A 21,192-nucleotide genomic window follows, 5' to 3' on the forward strand; every position below is an offset into this window, starting at 1 on the left:
AAAATAGATGCTCAGCATCCCATTCCGCCAACCACAGACACACCAGGAATAGTTTCAGAGTCTTTTAAGTTACCGGTAAGATTTCCCTTCCCCTCTGGAATCTCTCTCGAACAGAAAACACATATTGAGCTGAAGATGCCAGTTTGGAGTTAACTCTCCTGATCCTTTGCTATTGTCCATTCACTTTTCGATTCAGCTTATTTGCCGTTTGTTCAACTATTCCCCCCCCCCACCCCCTGACTGTGAACTACAAACAAGCAGCTAACATTGAGCAAGGTTAAAAACGGGCAAAATATTTAACACTTGTTTGCAAAAAAAATGTAATACCTGAGTCTTTATAAGCTTAATTATCTTTATATTCCCCCTTCAGTCATCAAACTACGCCCCAGGCAATTATAATTTTAGTTACTTATGAACGACTTATATTTGTCAGTATCGATAAAACTGTATATATCATACAGCGTATATACATATAGTACATGCATTATTAATAGTGTATATACATACAAAATATCACTGTATATACATGCAGGATATAGTGTATATACATACAATATATACAGTATATCACCGACAGTATAGTGTATTTACAGTATATATAGTGTATATACATACAGTATATATAGTGTAGATACATAAAGTATATACAGTTTATATAGAGCGTATATAAATAAAATATATACAGTTTGTATAGTGTATATACATTAAGTATATACAGTATATATAGTGTATATACATTAAGTATATGCAGTATATGATGTATACATACAGTGTATCACTGTGTGATAAGATTCAGATAACTAGTTACACACAAAAGAATGTTCCTTAACTTCTTGTGGACAAGTGAGACCGGTTACTTTTGATAACCAGAAACCATTTACTGGGCAGAATCCCAGATGTTTTTATTTCGTGCCAGTAATTTCCAGGAGCTGAGAAACTCTCTCTCAAAAATTGGAATTAAAATTTGAATGGTTTAAAATACATTTGTGGTAAATGTGTATGAAACTATTTGCACATTGAGCCTTCCCCATTTCAGCCTTTAGTCTGTGGGATGATATCCCCTATCTTTCACATTTGGGTTTATGTAAATCCACGAGGGCAGTTATTTCTGTGTTCTCGCCTGCTTTATCTCTTAGCTCCACACTAGATAAATTGTTGCCTAATTATTCGTCCAGTACGTTTTGAGTTTGAGTTTTTAAAAGCGGGGTAAGCTTGGTCGCTGTGTGCAACAAATCCTTTGGGCATTGCTAACGAAATTGTTAACGCCCTTTGTTTTCTGCTTGTACGAAGGAAAAACACCTAACGAAGAAAACTTTCATGACCCCACTGACCAGGCCACTACACATGATATCACACCGTGACCATAGTAACCCGAGTCAGTTTATTCTCATTATTATTTAATTCCCAGTCAAAGCCGCTCAACATACCCTCGTTTTTTTTTGGGGCCAGGCTAATTTTAAATCAACACTGATCTTGTAATGTCTAATACTCTAAATCCCAGTCTCCAGTGACAGCAAGAGGCAACGTAGGAAGGGGGAGTGAGTGACAAGTCCATACAGAAGGAAATGTAGACACTGTGAGTGCTCCATCCTGGGAGAATGCGGCAGATTAACATTGTAAAATGTTTCTTTGATTGATGGCCAAAGATCTGGAACCTCCAAATAGTCCGCTCTCATCCCCGCCTTCCCATGTTGTCATCAAAACTCCTCTCGGAATCTCAACTCTTAACTCATTTTCCTCAGAACTTTAAAAAACAAATGGGGAGCCCGCTCCCCCAACCCCCATCCGCCATCCCATGGGTGCCCTGAATGTTTTGAACGTGGCAAAGGCAAAACGGAGGCTCATGTCCCTCGAACACCATCCCTCAGCCCAACAGCAACAATGAAAACCAAGTCAAGAAAACGGTTTAAGGCCGACTTTATTTTAAGAACAAAATCACTTAACAGATTTCCAAACGGAATCTTTACACACTGAATTACCTCTTAAAGTGCTCTTTTAATAACATCGATAATATACAAAGGTAATTTTGTTCCCCATTAGATTTCGGGCTGAGAAAGGCAAATAAATAATAAATAACCAATAAATTACAACCATTAAATACTGTACGAACGAAATCACATTACAGAAAGATAAATTGCACATAACCACTTATTTCTTATGAACAATATTTTTAAATAAGTGGACATTAAGTCAAACAGGTAGGTCTGTAGCAGTGACCCTGAGGTCATCTATTCATTCTTCATATAGAAAATTCCGTGCTTATTAGTCCTTGAATTTATATTCACAATCTCCATCGACTAGAACAGGTGCACTGGCCTCTCCTGGTTGTCAATGGTTTAAGTTCCCCTTGGCTTTCCATTTGTCCCAGTTTGCAGCTTTTATTAAAAACTTCTTTTTAAATTATTATTTACAGTACTAAGGATAATTTATAACGTCGCTTGCGTTGTTGTGTAAACGGCTGGTTTGTCACTGCGGGAGCAGAGGAGGTTTGAAGGAACAGTTTCCAGTACAATGTCGAGGGGTCAGCATCTTACATGAGAAATGATGGAGGGCGTCGTGTGCTTCTGGGTGCAGAGGAGATGCGAATGTAACAGAGAGATGATTAGAAAATGGCGACCTGTATCTGTAACATCGTTTTCATCAGCATTGATTTGATGCGTGCACTTAATCAATATTTATGAAGCTATTAAACCTCCTTTTTTTAAATCTTAGAACATAACAGCGCAGAAGGATTCGGCCCATCATGCTTGTACTGGCTCTGTGAATCCGTCCCTGTTCTTCTCAGGTCCTGCATTGTTTTTTTTCCTATCAAGTGTTTATCCAATCCCCTTTTGAGTGTAATTATTGAATCTGCTTCCAGCGCCCTTTCAGGCAGCGCATTCCAGATCACGACAACCCGTTATATTACATTAAAAAAAATTCTCCTGATCTCCCCTAATAATCATTCTATCTTTCTTTGCTTTCAATGACTTTTTCACCTGAAACTGATCAGACTTTCGCCCTCGATCCAGTATTTTAACTCATTTTACCATATTCACATTTCTTTTAACTTATTTCTATTCCCATCTGCCTCCCTATTCTTCCTTTAATATCGTTTATCCCTTCATTTTCTCTTCCAGCTCCTCATTCTCTCGTCCACCTGAGACCCTTTTCCGTTAGACTAAGGATTGTGCTCTGGTCTATTGTCACTCCTTTTTATAAGGACCATGTCATTCAGAATATTGGGATGAAGTCATTACCTTTCAGCTTTTGTTGAATCGCATAGCGCGCCTTCCTCTCTTGATCTAGTTCATTGCAGAGCGTGTCTGTCAAAACGAAATGAGTCCATCACTGAGAAAAGCAGTAGAAACGCTTGAACAAAAACTGAAGAGAACTTCAGCCAAATCTCAACAAAACCCCAGCTTGTCTGTATTTTCTCTCCCCCCCCCACCCCCCCACCCACCCCCCACCCCATCCCACCCCATCTCTCTCAATCAGCTGCCTTGCAAACTCCGATGAGCTCTAGATGGACAGATAAAAAATCACACAAAAATCAGCGGCACTGCCAAATGTTCTGTGCCCACGGAGGTGAAATGCGCTGGAAGGTAAGCTGAAAACCAGTTGAAAATTAAACCAAAGTTAGGCACTACTTCACAGGTAATTTTACGCCTCGATTTTTAATTTAGACAGCATGAAAATTGCAGTGGAAGAAAAATTCAATCATTTATTTGTAATGATGCCTTCCAGCCGTTTTGTACACAGGATTCAAATGCAGAGGCTAATCAGTCTGCACTGAAAAGGTAAGGACACTGTTCACGGCAGCATATAAAAAGGTCAGTGCTATTACAATTGGAATTATTGAAAAATAATTTAACTATAAATGGTCTTAATGCACTGAATGAAATGCTTACTGGAAAATGTTCAGATCATTCCTATAAACACCGACACGTGATTGCATTTTACCTCTAACGATTTGGAGTTGTTGGACCATTTCCTCTCTGTAGGCCAATTCCCTCTTCATTTGATCCTGAAAACTGTCTGTAGGAAAGTAGGGCAGATTTCAAGTGAATATTTATTGACACACTTTTTTGTTCCATCTGGAATAGATTTATTTCAAAAGATCCTCTTCGCCTTGTCTATTGGGTTTAATCCCAATTAATGAATATTATTTTTTTTCCTCTCTCATGTAGTTGCAACTATCACCAATTCCCTTCTCTTTTCTCACCTAAATACTGTCCTATTTTGGTTTCTATATAAACTCAATAGGATTACATTATGAAACGCGAAGAAAGGGGATATAAAGCTATGTTTGTAATCTAATTGTGTTCAGATCCTTTTTCCTGCAAGGATGTGTTTATTAGATAAACTATTATCCATAACTGTTTTTATAAGGCCAGAAATTTGTTATTAACAAACTGAAATCACAGCAGATTTATCCATCAGCATTTGGGGGCGATATTTATTTCTGCTCAACTGAATCAATTAGTTTCCTTTCACGTATTATCCCCGGTTAACCGTTTCCCCATAACCGCTTCAGCGTTACATACCTTTTAAACTCTGAAATTCCCGTTCTAACTTCTTCCTAAGCTCCATCTGTTCCAAAAGCAGTTTTTGTAATTCTTCTGAAATATGAACACAGAGAGTGAGGGGTCTTAACTCGCTTCCAGATTTGAACATAGACCTGCTGTGAGAATTTGTCAGGGAAACCAAAGGAGCCATTAAAAGGCAAGACATTTTTCTTCAATCTGGCCTATAAATTCAATAAGATGTATGTGGTGTGAGGGTCATGGGTGCCATCCATGTTTTGATTTTGAATATAAAGTGTCACTTCAGCTGGACATGAATGTTAAAACTGTCCTCTGGTGTCTATTCAGCCACACTACTCGCTGCTGTTCTCATTAACCATCTTACTCATTAACTTCTCATGATTACCAGTAACCCACATATCTTGATGATTTTATTCACTGTGAATGCTCCACACTTTGGTTCATAGCTTGCCAACAATTACAAAAGCGGTAACACTTCCTAATTCATCCGGGTGCGCACAATCGTACTAATGATGCTTAATTACATTTCAGCCTAGTTGATAATCTCCTGGATGCAGACCCACTAGCTCTAGAGGAATAAAGTGACAGCAGAGATTTACAAAACTCAACCCTAAGTTCTACAACCTGCATAGTCATTTACAAGAGACCTGGTTATGAACGCCAGGTTACTATGTATAATTCACCAGTTATAAAATAAAAACCTATTCCTGCTTCAGTTCGGACTGTAATTGGAAAATGAGTCGGTGGAAAAAAAATTGAAAGACACTAAAGATTTGAGGGTTGAGAGACGAGTCAGGGACACACTAATTATTTCAAAGTTACATGATGAACAAAACATGGTGTTAAACTAAATTTAAACTCGATAGATCGAGTTTATGTGAGTACATAAATTCCCATCGCTTCCTCCATTCTGTGCAGACACCATTAAAGCCTTGAGAGTATTAATCCGTTTCTTTAAAGTTAGTCCTTCCTTAAACTTCAGACCCAACTTTAACTGTCGGGACATTCTGATTGTTCGACAGCAAAAGTTGAAAAATGACTAAAGGAATGAAATGGTTGACGTCAAAAGTTTTTTTTTTAAAAATCCTGATTCTCAATTATTTACACACTTGCTGCAGCAACAGTTCTGAAATTCCTCTTCCCGAATAAGTGTAAATGATTCGAAGCAAAGGTGACATTGGTGGAATCTACCCGTGGTTTCGGTTCTTAAGCAGAATATAATATTTATAGGAAGTCAAAATTCAGACCTTTCCCCATGTTTTCAATATCTTTTTCCACCAATTGGGTTCTCGAGGTCTCCAGTCGAATCCCATCTTCGCCTGGATAGAAACACAGTTGAACCTCATGAGATACAATAGGCAAGGACAACTGTTTATTTTTAAACTTGTTACAGTATCTCTATCGAAGCTGGTGTAAAATCACTGCCACAAAACTTTTGGGAATGTTTTGAAGATCACTGGTGAGAATGGTGGGAAACCTGAAGGCCACAGGCCGTGAGGTGGCTGAATCTGGGTCAAGTTTTGCATTTCACTGAACAAGGAGCTTTGTCTGGGAAATAAAACGACCCAAACAAAAAGACAAACAAACAAACAAAAAACAGCCACAATACTTTCCTTAAATGCCCCCCCAAAAATGGTGAATAACGTGCGAATATGGGACATTGCACTGAAGATACATGTTGTGTAAAACATGCCTGATATATTGGCAGGATGTTTTTATTCAATGTGCTCTCGTTCTGGCCTGCTAGTCAGTGGTTGACACTATGAACATCTCTATATTTTAACATTCAATGGCAAATACTAACTTTGGTAAAAAATGGAAATATCCAATTTGCTTTGACGTGAGCCACCTTTTCTGCATTAATTCCATCCCTTAAAAAAAATGTTGCTTCCAAGCAGAAAGCACTTACCCCGCTCAGTGTTGGCTGAGGTGTCCTGTGAGACGGTGCCTTGCTCCTGATATGATTTTCTGGACTCGGAGGCCTCCGCCGTGCACTGATTGTCCTCCTTATCATGTTCTTGCAATGCAACAAACCGATTTTCAGTGTGAGAAACGGACGTTTGATCCTAGTTGCAAGACCGACAACTAATGGCCCAGAGAAGCGGCCTCTATAATTGCCGGGAGTTATCAAAGAACCTTCCTCGCACAGTTCTACTTAATGAAGACACCGTCAACCCTGTATATGTAGCACAACAGATTCCACCCCACCAACAGTGTTGTCCTTCGCCCATGTTATTCAATAACGTTCATAATTTTTCATTAAAGATTTAAAATGTGAATTGCTTCTTTAGGGCACGGGAAAATCAATACCCATAGAATCTTACAGCATAGGGAGAGGCCATTCGGCCCATCGAGCCTGTGCCGGCTCTTTTGAAAGAGCTATGCAATTAGTCCCAATCCCATGCTCTTTCCCCATAACCCTGCAAATATTTCCCCCTTCAAGCGTTTATCCAATTCCCCATTGATAGTTACTGTTGCATCTGATGCCAGCGCCCCTTCAGCAAGTACATCCCGGATTTGTTACCTGTAACTACCAAACGCCGAGAAATTTGCTCCCACTGCTCAAAAAAAAACCAATTGCCCCCAAGCCTGTTTTCTTTAAGCTAGCATTCATTTCACTCTTGTTACTTTTCACACATTTCTAGATCACGATGACATGTAATTAAAGTTCAGGAAAGTTTAACGTTTCTGGTTGAAAGTGGAACACGCCACCAGTGAGTTTAATGGAAGGTGGGGGTGGGGGTGGGGGTGGGGGGTGGGGGGGGGGGGGGGGGTTTACCAGCTGTGTCTGTGCTACAGATGTAAGTTGGTGCAGGGACCACTGTGGAAGGATTTTTCACACTGTGCAAGTGACTCTCCCGTTCCTGTGAAAACACCTGCAAACAGAGGGACAAATAAGAAAGATAAGCCCACGCTCTGTGCCTGCAACGTCTTCATCACCAAGTGCGAGGGGGTGGGGGAGGGGGGTGGGGGTGTCCCGCTCACGTGAATACTCAAAATCCCTCCCGTTTAACGAGGGCGAGGGGGAGAGACTCCGGGTCATTTTGTCTCTGTCAAAACGACTTCCTCCCAAAATGTACCCGGGATTTAAAGAAGTGATCCCCCAGCCCTCTAGTTGGCATTAATCTCTATTTGTATGCATTAGTTTTAATAAATGCAATTATGGACACTTGAAAGAAAATGATTGAAATCGGAATGCAGCGGGACACAACAGGCGCCTATTGGCGTTTTACAATCTCACATTCACAGCCCCCGCGCACTCTCAGCTGCATCAATAGAGGATCTTATAATTTGGTTTAATTACTCTTATTTAAATATGGCTGAATGCTAATTTTCAGGTGTCAGTGGCGCTACACCGTGCACCAGGGTTATCTTTCGGTTAGTGAGGCAGCCCCTGTGTAAAATTTGTACATTATTGTTATTCCCAATATATGGTCTTATTTTACCTGGTCCTGTTTCCCCCGACAGACTAAACAAAGTGAATGTGACATCCCGAAGTGACCTCTTTTTTAAAAAAAAATCACACAATTAATGTTTTTAGAAAGAGCCAGACAAATGAAAGTTACCTCTTGCCCTTTCTCTGCCACACTCTGCTCGCCTTGCCTGACTTCCTCTGCTCCCTGATCTCCAAAAGGTATTCCCAGGGTCTCTTTATTGGGGATTTGGTGTGCGGGTTCTGGGTTGGCGGCAGTTTCTTGGGGCGGGCTCTCCGTCTCTGGGATGTTTTCTGCTATCGGTGGGGACGGCTCGTCCTCTGGGCATCTGTTGGACTCCACATCCACCTCTGGCTCCTCGCCATCGCTGTCCACCTCGGGAGACACTGACCTGTAGCTCGAACTCTCGCTCATAAAATCCGGGGACAGGTAGCCAGGCCTGGTGCCGTTGTACACCTCTCTGTTGCCATAGAGTTTAGCGATGCTCTCTGCGTCCTTGACCACCGGTCTGAACGCTGAGATGTAGTTGAGTTTCCGAGGGGTGAGGGACATGCCTTCTATCGAGCGGGCCTCGTCTCCTGACCTGTCCTCCTCGTTCCTGGAGTGAGTGCTGGAGCATCGTTCACTGTCCGCCAAACTGTCCTTGGGAGTGTTACTACTCCGGTCACTCTGCTCTGACACGTCCATCTCATTCTGCCTGGCGCTGGGGTTCTCTGTGACCTTTGGCTGAACCTGTGGGTATGGTGGCACCGGTAAAGTGCCAGCCGTTGGCCAGAACATTGGAAATGATGGGTAGACAGTGTCCTTGTTGCCAGACCAAAACATGCTGGGCAATGCTCCCTGAGCCTTCTCCCCCACCACGTTGCTTTCGTCCTTTTTCTGACAAAGTCCAAAGGTCGGGAAGCCGTAGGGATGCGGGAACATGGGAGGGGGGATTTTCTGCAACATCCCGAAGCTCTTGCTGGGCACCGGGATGACCGGGTAACTCCTGACATTGTTTCCCAGGCTCAGGCTGCGCCCCTCGTCCTCGCACCTCATGGCTTTGTGGGGTATCTCCGAGTTCCTGGGGGGGATGGAGCTGGGTCCCTGAGCTTTCAGAGCAGACGACCCTCCGGATCCGTGGTTGGGGAGGGTCCTCTTGCGGCTCCCTCCATTGAACATCGCCTTGACATCTTCCCAGGCGTGAGCTAAATAGTCGGACGGAGCTTTGTCGGAAAGTTTGAGGTGCCTCCGCCAAGAGTTGAAGTTTGCAGCGTCTGGCTGGGTATACTTAGTGTCCGGGACTCTGTGAGAATGGAAGATGAATTTATTTGGGGAAAAGTACATGTTACAATAGCTGCATTTGATGCACTTGGCCCGAGAGCTGTTATACCTTGCCGGGATAAAGTTACCGCGACAGCCCCAGGCGCACTCATGGGAAACATCGAAGGCAAAGTTCTCGGGTAGTTTGGGAGGCGTGTGCTCGCCCAGGAACGACTTGCACAGCCTCTCCGCCTCCCTCTTGGTGATCATGCCGCATCTCCTGGACGAGATAGGCATGGCCCCCGCCCTCCGCAAAATCTCCAGCTGGACCGGGGTGCACTGGACGCAGGTGATACCCAGGGCCACCCTCCTGTTGTGGATCTCGTTGTAGCTGTAGTTTTTCAGCAGCGTGTTGGAGATTTGGGCCAGGCACAGTCTCTCCTGGCCGTCAATCACCAGCGAGACAATAGGCAGCCCGTACAGAACAGCTTCCCCGATTGTGTTGGCTTTCAGGCTGCTGGAGCCGGGGTGCTCACGCTGGCTGTAAGGTTGGAGTTCTTGCTTCGAGTTGGGAGAAGAGGCGGCGTCGTTTACTGCTCCTAACTGACTGGAAATCTTCTCCATTCCGCAGCTTCTGTCGAGAAAATAGAAATAAAATGCGCCCCAAAACAATTCTACACAAAATATTTTTAACCACAGGTCTCGAAACGATTAGTCATTCCCCATGCAAACCGAATCATTTTAGCAACACCAGCTTATTTTATGTATTAACCGTGCAAACAGTGTGGTGGCAATAATTAAAATAATTCATCATCCTCCGGGGCAATTGAGAAAAATATTTTCCGACCTAAATAACGAGATTCTCATTTATAAATATCCAGAAAGTGTCTCAGTATTAAAGTCTAATTATTTAAGGTTAAGTCCCAATTAAAATTTTGTTTTTAAAAAATGCAATTTATTCCAATTAAACGCAAGAAATCCTCTCTAAATTTACAATGTTTTAATAACAGTGAATATTATTTTTTTTTCCTTTTGAAGATTTTGGAGGATTTTCGACTGATTTACTCAGGCTCAAGTTCCCTTTTCGGTCTAGTCCTGCATTGTTGGTTCTGAACCGGGTCTGAACCGGCGACTTGTCTTCCTCTTAGGTTAATATTGAAACACTTTCCTCTAGGTTATTAAAGACAGCGCCACACTGGTTGTGATATCTCATCAGAGTGGAAAAAAAAACAAGGGCGTCAGACTTCACACCGAACGACTAATATGTTACAGCACAAAACCAGAGTTCCCCCTTTTAGAATCCGAGCTGTTATTTTAGTTGGTGGCCAATTCCTACCTGCTCTGCGTCACTTCAGGATTCGAGAAGAACTTTGGCGTTCAGCGACAGATTTATCCTGTGATGCAGAGAAAAATTGTATTTTCAGCCGCGGAGACAATCGCAATCTTTAGACCAAGATTCTTTATTTTCGTTTTAAAAACGCACTTTAAATAAACTTAGTTTGCTCCCGTCGCGCTGTAATCCTTGTGAGGCAGCATCTTGCTAAATGTATTTAATCCAAAAACGGAGAGAGGGAGAGGGAGAGACAGGATGAGCGACGGGGTTTAAGTACTCCAGCGATTTTACAATAACCATTGATACGGTCAATTAGTATTTACATCACATCGCTAGCCCGGATCAGATAAGTGAATGGGTTTAAATCAGAAGTACTTCCTACAGTATAGATCACAACTGCTACTTGTCAACCATTCTTGATTTAAGACTTTTTATTTTTAAAAAAAACCGCACGGACGATCCTCAGCAATGTCGGCCAAACCTGAAGGAGGTTAGACTAAAGGGTAACTTTAAAGCTGACACGTTAGAATCAGTAAGACGGGCTCGCTCAAACCGATAGCAGCGTTAAGTGTAATTACAGGGAACACACCGGGAATGCACGACTTTAATAAGGCGGAGAGGAACCTTCATCCAAAGCGTGTGCACTCACACACACGCTCACACTCGCTCACACACACACTCACACACACAAAGCAGTGAGGGAGAGGAAATAAAATAAACTTTACCTTGTGGATCTGCTCAATCTGAACACAACGCTGCTTTCCAATTTTCAGAAAATAGAAGTTGATACCAGGGACACATGAAGCAGGAAGATGTAATCTCAGCTCCTGCTCCGTTATCGTTTTGCAGGCTGGGGCGAGTGGGGGTTGAGGGGGGGGTGGGGTGGTGTGGGGTGGGGGGGGGGGGGGGGGTGTGATGGGGAGAGGGGTGGGGGGGTAGTTGGGATCCGAAACTCCTGTCCCACAGAGTGTAATCCCTATGTCCCCTGGTCCTTGTGTATTTCTCTCTCTCTGTGTCTGGGAAGGCAATGTAAATGTGTCGAGTATTTCAAAGAAGGTCTCGCAAATCCATATCCCAAAATTGTCCCCTCTCCTTAATGCAACAGAGCAGCCACATGGCAACTCAATGGGTGCGATGCTGATCCTTAGTTGAATAGGTTTACATCGATCAAGTGACAGCTAAAATAATAGGAAGACACACCCACTTAGCGCGGGCAGATTTACATTAACCATTTGTCTACAGAACGCCCGCTAACGTCAATCATTCTTTTCCGTCAATCAAGCGCTGTTCCATCCAGTTGCATCTTGTGCAGGCCAGAGAGAGAGAAAATAGAGAGAGAAATCTTTAACACATGTCACTTGGAGGTAAGCTCCCGTTTTATTGCAACATGGGATCTGGGGGTGTGGATTTTTTTTTTGCTGTTTTTTGCTTCCTATTTTTCTCTTCCTCTTCCTGTTTATTTCAAATGATCAAATGTTTCAGGTCATCAACCTACTTGTGTGTGTGTGTTTATATATGTGTGTGTGTTTATGTGTGTGTGTTGACAGAAAGAGAAGGGGAAAAATTAGTTAACTCAAAAAAACCTCACTACTGCCAAACCAGCGGCCTTGGTTTAAAGTGTTTTCGAGTGAAGGGCAGTCAGCTGTAATAGGTCGGATCAGCTTCGACGTACACACACTTAGAAAGCTTCAAACTTACACAAAAAAGGCTAATTTCAGCGGTATGCATCTGTTAGCATTCAAACCCCATAAAATAAACCAATCGATTAAAGGAAGAGAGACAGAGAGGGAGGAGGCAAAAGAGAGCGGGAGAGAACATGAGAGGAAGAAAGAGAGAGAGAGAAATGAAGCAAAAGACAGAGCAGGGAGACAGTGAGAGAGAACACGAGAGGGGGAGAGCAAGACAGACTGAGCCTTATTGCCACGCATTGGAGACCATGGGAACGTGTTTTTAAGCGGAATATCAATTGATGTTTCAAGGAATAGGCACCATGAAATTCGTCCTATTTGTATCTGTTAATAGCATTACAGGGAGATAATTGCGAATCGGAAAACCAGGATGTTAGGATTGCTTTAAAAAAGAATCACACGTGGCATTAAAACCCAGCCCCAGGGCCACACTCAGTCAGCTGAGCTGCACCCTTGGGCAAACTTTTTAAAGAGAGCCTTTCCTTTGTTGGTCTGCATGGGGTGCAGCTTTCATCCCACGTCCACGTCTACACAATTCTCTTTAATTAAATCTAACGGTGTCACCATAGTTGCAAACAAGACTAACACAGGGAAATGAATTTGTCAAGTGAAGCGATGATGATAAACCCCGAAATGGGGGATACCATGCCTAAAGTTTTCTTTCCCAGCAGTGGAGATTGGGAGTCACGCAATTAAAATTACTGTAAAATATCACTTAGTTCCCCAGTTGAAAATTATGGTCTGTCTTGGTTCCTTTTATGTGGTTTTAAATGCCAGTCTGACTGCGACGTGTGGTACGGCTGATGCTGTGTGTGTACATAAACACTCTGATATATTTGTGCAATATTCTGCGGTAAGTGGTGTAACGCAATGCTGACTCTATTAACTATTTATAACCTGATCAATAACCATCATTTAGCCCTACTGGGGACACAACTGTGATATCAATGGCTGTCGTCTGGCATCATATTCTCGGCTTCCAAATACATTTTCTTGAAATTATTACCCGTTTTAAGGTCCAATTTCAGTCGGACCCTAAAACGTGTGCGAAACGCAGCATTTTTTAAAAAAAAACAGGGCCATGCCGGCGCTAAAGTGAAGGCAGCGTCATTTAATAAGGATGTACATCTAGAAACACACTCGAGCTAATAGTTTGTGTCCAAGTGTTATGCACCGAGATGGACCGGTGAATGCGGGAAGAGAGGCTTTGTGCATCTGAGGGCGAAACTGATACTTTATATGATAGTGATTGGGGTGGGGGGAGGACTATTTACAATTCAGTAAAATAACTCCGAGAAATCAGACCAAAGAATGGAAACAATTAGTTTATGTAACAGCCTCTGGTAGAGAGGTTTAATCATCTCAATCTTCTGCTTGTTAGATATCGAAGACTCTAGATTTGAAATTTCCTATTTCGAAGTGTGTATTATCTATCCATCTATCTATGTATCTGTGTATCTATGCATCAATCTATGAATCCATCTATCTATGTATCAATCTATGTATCTATCTATCTATCTTCAGGCGTTGTCTTCTCTTGTTTTTGCAACCTGACGCCGGTTACTGCTCTTAATGGACACGTTAATTAAACTGTAATTAATCATACTGTCTGGATTCAAATTTGAACAGTTACACTAATCAAACAGAACTTAATAACGGCCAGGAAACTGCCCCGAGCTATTACTTTTGTTAAGCAGACTTGCGTTGAACTAAAGAAAGGTTTGGCAGCAGTTTTTCACGCCATATGTATTCCATACACAGCATGTAGACAGGAGAATTTCAAGAAGGCAGTTTGTCATTGCTGTAGAATACAACTCAACCATTTCCACTTTACCTCGCGAACTTGCATATCTAGTATTTGTTGAAATGTAAAATAGAAGACATTTAACTATCTTTTTTTTTAAAAAAGAACTATTATTTGTTTAACTGATATCGCGGATTTGATATCCTCCCAGGGAACATGAAAAGCAAATGCAAAATTTATTGAGTAAAGGAGCATCGACGTAAACCTGATATTGTATCTCGTTTCAGCTTTCTACAGCACCGACGTTGGCCCTTTCTCTCTCCCTTCCTCAATAATTAGAATCTTATACGGTAATTATTCGCCTGCTTTTAATTATTCAGAGGTCAGAGTGAGTGTATCAATGCGGCCAATGATTTCCAGACTACAGTCAGATGAGCTTCGAATTGCCCAGTGACCAGGGCCGCGGGTCTAAATCACCCTTGTAGGAGCCGTAGTAACACACTGGCGTTTCATCAAATGATTCTTGAATGCTTTTTGAAACATATTTCGAGCATATTATAATGCACCTGTAGTAGGCTGCAAGCGACGATCAAAGGTTTAGGGACATCCATATTTATTTAACTGCATGCATATTGGCATCAGACACATCTCCCCCTTCGCAATGAAGATTTGCGCTAATTGTAACGTGCCTGGCAATACATTCGCACGCACACATGCATTGGGCTAAAACTCTGCAATACTGCTTGCACCTCCAGCGAGCATCTTACAAGGAACTCAGTCATCTTGTGTGTGAATTGTCCGTTTCCTAATAAAGCGAATCGGGCACCTGATTGTTTAAGACTTTAACACATCTACGGGAAAGTATTCGTGTCTGGTTCCGAAATGGATATGGGCAGGTAAATCATCCTTTACTCATAATCCTCTTCGTTTTTGTTTACCACCCTCCCGTAAAAAAAACAATTTTAAGCAAAAATGCATCGAAATCATCTGTTCAGAAATTGGCAGCTGTAAGCTAATAGATCAATTCACTTTTTTTTTAAATGTAGAGAGACTCGTTTTTACCAGGCCCCTGTTGAATCCAGCCCCAGAGCATTTAAATCATGTGAATGGAGTTGTTTATGTGTGGGGGGGTGGGATGAGGCCCCAACAATCACTAACCTCATTTCATCTCAGTCAGTGGGGCTTCCCCCCCCCCCCTGTTGAGGACCCTTTCCCCTTTTATTAATCCATAAGTAAATCGAAGTTCGTCTCCAAAGTTGTTTTGCTGGGAACCGTGAGACTGCGGCGTTGGGCAGACGGATGGACTCACATTAAGGCTCTTGCACACTTCATGTAAATGCATCGTGTGTGGAAACCAGAGCTGGCAGTGAGCAGATTGCAGATGGGATGCATATTAACACTATCCTCCTGCAAGCAGCTCACTCCAGCCTCTGAAAGAAACGTGTACTGAGGCAGTCCCTGTCCTTAGATCAGTAAATATGGGAGAAACATTTCATTAATGATTTGTCCATTAGTCTTTGTTAATTACAATACGGGTTGGTTGTCAGCCCTGCTGTACATGACATATAACGGCTGGACCCTAACAAGTTAATGAGTAAAAAAAAAACAGGAATTTCAGGGAATATCAAAATATGGTTGGTTTTAGCTGTACCTGCACGTAATCACAGTCATTCAAACGGGACTATTTAATCATGATATTGACATGATTCCTCTTGAGTTGCGTGTTATTAAGCACTAATTCTGGACCAGGGGATCTCACCCCCACCCCCCACCCCGACCCCACCCACACACACACGCACACACACTCATATACACACTCTTACCGCACACTAAGTAAACTCCGAAGTCCAAGTCTCCAGCCACGTACCCTGTGCCTCTCTTGTACTAAATCCCATCACAGCGCAAACAGCGGGTACAAAGTTACTTGGGCTGACAGAACCTGCTGTTTCTTTAACAATAGCTGACTATATTATACACTGTTTGCACCACATCCTCCCGCCCTTCAAAAGCGACACTTTTTTATTCTTTCCATGTGAACTAATCGCAACGCTTATTGTTGTAAAGTTTGAAATGGGAATCAGAGTATTTTTGGACAGAAGAATGTATTTCTTAGACGCCATACTGTCTAGGAACTGCAAAGCTGCAAGTGGGTCCCCGGGCATCAGAGAATCCAGTATGTGTTTTAATAACTGCCTCAGAGTCGTACATAAACTTGAAAGAGGGGGAAACATAACTGCAGCCAATGATGTTTTAACTGTACTTTGTGGCTTAACAACCCACAAGTGACTAATGCGCGGAATCTTAGTAATGGTCTTTACAGTTAGTTAAAGATTAAATATTCTGCATCTAAAATTAGCCACCCATCAGCCTATCCGAGTCTGCTGGGGGATAGGGGGGTACGTACCGAGGAACGCGGATTTTAAACTCAAAAGTGAAATATTTGCATTTACGTAGCGCCTTTCACTATCCCTGAACGCCTGAAAGCGCCTTACGATGAAGTATCGTTTTGAAGTATAGTCACTGCTGTAAGGTAGGAAATCACACCTCAACACGAACTTAAATTCCATACCAATGTAATCAAATCCGACAACTTCGTTTAAATATTTTCTGCTGTACACTAAGGTAAAATTCAATTTAACAAACACCAAACATGGGAGGAAACCTTTTGCTGCTATTGGGTTGCCCCAGATGCTACTGTTGGTCAGAGTGAAAAGTGACAACGGAGTGGGGGCAGCAACATCAGCAGCTGTGCAGGATAATCTCAGCCCAGTGATATATTCCTGATGATTGGGAGACTTGTATCTGTCTGCAAGCATTTGATGCGTTTATGGAGAAGCCAGATAAATACAGGCGGGAGAAAGGAACAGGCGGGTAATGCAGGTGGAGTTAGATGAAGAGGAGTGGGAGGAGGCTCAAATGTAGCATTAACTCCAGCATGGACAAGTTGGGCCGAATGGCCTGGTTTCTGTACTGTAAATTCTACGTAAGCGTACAAAACAAATTGAATGTGATTCTGGCTGAGAGCTAAAGAACTTCTCGTAGTTCATCGCTGTGTGTGTCTGTGTGTCTGTGTGTGTGTCTGTGTGTGTGTGTGTGTCTGTGTGTGTCTGTGTGTGTGTGTCTGTGTGTGTGTCTGTGTGTGTCTGTGTGTGTGTGTGTCTGTGTGTGTCTGTCTGTGTGTCTGTGTGTGTGTGTGTGTCTGTGTCTGTGTGTGTCTCTGTGTGTGTGTGTGTGTGTGTCTGTGTGTGTGTGTGTCTGTGTGTCTGTGTGTGTGTGTGTCTGTGTGTTTGGTATCCAAACTATATTCAATAAACGCCCATTTGTGCTGTATTTGCTACCTGTTTAGATTAATGCTCCAGCCACCATGTGCCTCACAGTTATTTATAAAGACTGACCCTTAGGGTAATTATTAAGTACATGTTATTAAACCTTATTATTACACAACTTGGCGCTGAATACTTCAGCTGCGCGAAGAGCAAAATGAACTATTCACCTGTTCCCACATGATGGCGTTTGAGTTCTCCACTTAGGGCCAATGCCCAAAACTTCAGGGTCAGACAGAATGTCTCTAAAACAGCACAAAACCCCAACATTTACTATGTACATGAATAATGCAACATTTACTGTGTACATGAATAATGCAACATTTATTGTATATCCGTGTCATTCTTCAAACAAACAAATAACGAGTGTTATCCCATAGCCACACGGTTATATAGGTAAATGTGCCTACCCAGCTGCAGGACTAAGTCATCTAAAATAATGATGATTATCTTCACTAGTGCTGGGACAGCGCCATACTTAGGGAGGCCGGAGCGAGTTACACTCGGGTTCCGGTCCCGTCAACTTTTAAAAGTCCATTTTCAAAGTTTTCATGACATCACAGGTGTGGAGCAACCTTGAAGGTGGGGAGGGGGCGGGGGAAATTCCGCCAAGAGGCCAGGCCAGCTGTGTGCAACAACGTGGGTTTAGAATTAGAGCACCAAAACATCTGGGAGATACTTGTGAATATTGAAAGTATGTATGTCAGCAGTGGGATTAGCTGAATATCAGTAAATTATACGGATGAAGGAAGGCAGCCTGAATGTCTAAGGGCTGGGGGGGTGGGGGGGGTGGAATATGATGTTTCAGCAGCTCTCACACTTCTTTCCAGCCAATGAAATGTAGTTACTGTTGTGATGTAGGAAAGGCGGCAGCCAATTTGCACACAGCAAGCTCCCACAAACAGCACGGTGATTAATGACCAGATAATCTGCCTTGAGTGAATGAGGTTGGAGGGGTAAATATTGGCCAGGACACCCGGGAGAGCTCTGCTCTTCCAAACAGTGCCATGGGATCACTAACCAACCTGAGAGGGCAGATTGGGCCATCGTTTTAACATCTCATCCAAAAGACCTCACCCCCCCCGACAGTGCAGCACTTCCTCAGTACTGCACTGGAGGGTCAGCCTCGATTGTGTGCTCAGGTCTCTGGAGTGGGAGTTGAGTCCACAACTTTCTGACTCAAGAGCTGACAGTGTTACCCACTCTCACAGCTGACAGCTGCATGGGGAGGAGGCCGCTGTACAAAGGTAAGTCTTTACCTCCAATACTTATACAGTGTCTTTGTTTCCTGTGGGTTTAGTTATGAATACTTATGGGAACTTCAAATCTCTGTGTATGCGTGGAGGTGTAGTGTAGTCTCACATGTATTAAATGTTTATATTTGAAACTGTCGAGGCAAAAAAAACACATTAAACTGACCCTCCCACCCCTTTTATACTGTTTTCGGGAAAATCAAAGAACGCAGTCCCATGGACGATTTTCTCTGTTTGGATCAACATAATTCACCCAAACCCGCTAATTTCTGTTTTTATGTGTTGGACAGTCTCTGTATGTGTGTGTGTGTGTTGTGAGAGTGTGTGCATGGCTGTCCGTGTGGCTTTTTCTGTGTGTATTGATGTGTGTCTGCCTGTGTGTGGTTTTTTGCTCTGTCTGTCTGTTTGTGTGTGTGTGTCTGTGTGTGGTTTTTGCTGTGTGTCTGTGTGTGGTTTTTGCTCTGACTGTTTGTGTGTGTGTGGTTTTTGCTGTGTGTCTGTGTGTGGTTTTTGCTGTGTGTCTGTGTGTCAGTGATGATTTTTACAACGTCCTAGTTTTAAAAATATTTAGTGTCATTCCAAGAGGTGTTTAATGTACATCCTCATTCTCAGGTAGACCAACGGGAGCAGTTCATAACTTCGAATGGGCAGTTATTCAAACTCTTGCATTCCTTAGCACTAACCCATTTAAATCTTACTCTTGGGTTTGGAAACCCCGCCTCTCAAAATATTGGAAAGAAATCAGTGTGGACGAGGAATTAGAGAATTCAGCACAATCACTGTAATGACAAGACTTTCAACTATAACCTCATTATCGGGAAAAAATGCATTACAAATAGTTCAGGTTAGCCTGGTTTAAAACAACCAAACCATTTACTGTTGTGCATGGCTCTCTATTTAAAACCCCATGAATGCATTCATTTCTCAATTCATGTTCCTCTCAGAACAGAGAAAAATGTTACAGAAAGCGGTCCTCAGCGAAGATGAATACGTTTACATTCTATAATAATTGTACTACACTCGTGGGCATCTACAAACTCACTCCGTCGATTACTAGACATTCCTTTCACACCTAAAACGCTTCCGGATTTGACTATCGATTCTCTAATTTCGCAGATCATAATTTCACCGTCCACTTTTTCTTAATACAGGTGTATTTGAATTGCAAGCCTGTTTCTAGCTGAAATACACCACTGGACGCTACAGAATCGCTCGATTCCATTGTTGGGTGGAAGCCCTTAAGTACCAGTCAGGGGCCGTTGCTTCAAGAGGGGTTTTACACTATTTAAAATGCCCCCTGATCACAATGGCACCTTTCACCAACCCACCCACTCGGAAGGGAGTCGGTGATATAGATATCGGATAATACTGACACTTTCTGCCATTGTTTCTCATTCCCTCGCCATCAGATTAGCAATAATTGTCAACATAATATCTAGGTATGGTTCTGATAATGATTAAATATGATGTATGATTATTAATTGCGCATTGACAGGGGAATGGAATAGAAGGCGCGGTTTGACTCGAGGTGAGGATTGTCAATTTAAAATTATACAATAAAAATGATAAAAGTTCAACAAAACACTTCCTCTTCAGAGCTTTAAGATACCCAAGGATTAGAATATGGTGTTGGATATATGTATCCTCTCTTGGCTTGCTATCAATGTTTGATTACGTTTATGTGAAGTGACCTGTGACGTTTATTTTACAGAGGCCTCTACATAAATGTAGATTGTTGATTTAAGGATGTTTGATCGTTCACATTATAAATACAATTTGATAAATAATGTTTGTGACAGAAGCAGGTTACCATTTGTCAAGAATGCATCAGTCAGGATTGTGTCAGGGTATTTCATCTGCCCCCTTACACACACGCCCCTGTCCCCTTGCACACACGCCCCTGTCCCCTTGCACACACGCCCCTGTCCCCTTGCACACACCCTGTCCCCTTGCGCACACATTCCCTGTCCCCTTGCACACACACACCCTTGCCCCCTTGCACACACTCCTGCCCCCTTGCACACACACACCCTGTTCCCTTGCACACATACACCCTTGCCCCCTTGCACACACACACCCTGTACCCTTGCACACACACACCCTGTTCCCATGCACACACACCCTTACCCCCTTGCACACACCCCTGCCCCCTTGCACACACACACACACTGTTCCCTTGCACACACACACACACACCCTGTTCCCATGCACACACACACCCTTGCCCCCTTGCACACACACACCTTGTCCCCTTGCACACACACCCCTGTACTCACACTCACATAATCACACTCAATGGTCTAAATAAATGCACGTGCCTGTAAGTCTTACACTCACACCTGCACACACTCCAATTTATTTGCCCACAGATTTACATTCTCGCTTACGCAGAGCTAACTTTCTCATGCTAATTTACATACTCTGCCCGAGCTCAGCACCCCCCACATTCACTCTCTCACATTCGCACTGACCAGCATACAAGTCACTATCAAAGATACTGCCACAAGGGCTGCGCTTCGGGAGACCCTTTATCCAACTTTGAATTCAAATGTTCCAGAAATCAATTAACAGGAGGATAATAAATCCACTAACGCTGACATTAAAACAAAAACACGAATTCGCTGCTCTCCTGGCGTTTATTTTATTTTA

The 21,192-nt window shown here is 42.8% G+C and overlaps 1 protein-coding gene across 1 annotated transcript; it reads right to left on the reverse strand.

The window, feature by feature from the left end:
* Nucleotides 1–1,973: 1,973 nt before the first annotated feature.
* skor1b (SKI family transcriptional corepressor 1b) lies at nt 1,974–10,598 on the reverse strand. Its single transcript, XM_078529920.1, has 9 exons — nt 10,539–10,598; nt 8,093–9,836; nt 7,306–7,402; nt 6,436–6,543; nt 5,774–5,845; nt 4,527–4,601; nt 3,943–4,017; nt 3,240–3,305; nt 1,974–2,564 (listed from the first exon to the last, which is right to left on the reverse strand). The coding sequence occupies exons 2-9, from the start codon at nt 9,824–9,826 to the stop codon at nt 2,467–2,469; spliced, it is 2,325 nt and encodes a 774-aa protein (XP_078386046.1). The 5' UTR covers nt 9,827–9,836; nt 10,539–10,598; the 3' UTR covers nt 1,974–2,466.
* Nucleotides 10,599–21,192: the final 10,594 nt, after the last annotated feature.

Source organism: Cetorhinus maximus, chromosome 26 (assembly GCF_964194155.1).
Source record: "Cetorhinus maximus chromosome 26, sCetMax3.hap1.1, whole genome shotgun sequence".
Lineage (NCBI taxonomy): Eukaryota > Metazoa > Chordata > Chondrichthyes > Lamniformes > Cetorhinidae > Cetorhinus > Cetorhinus maximus.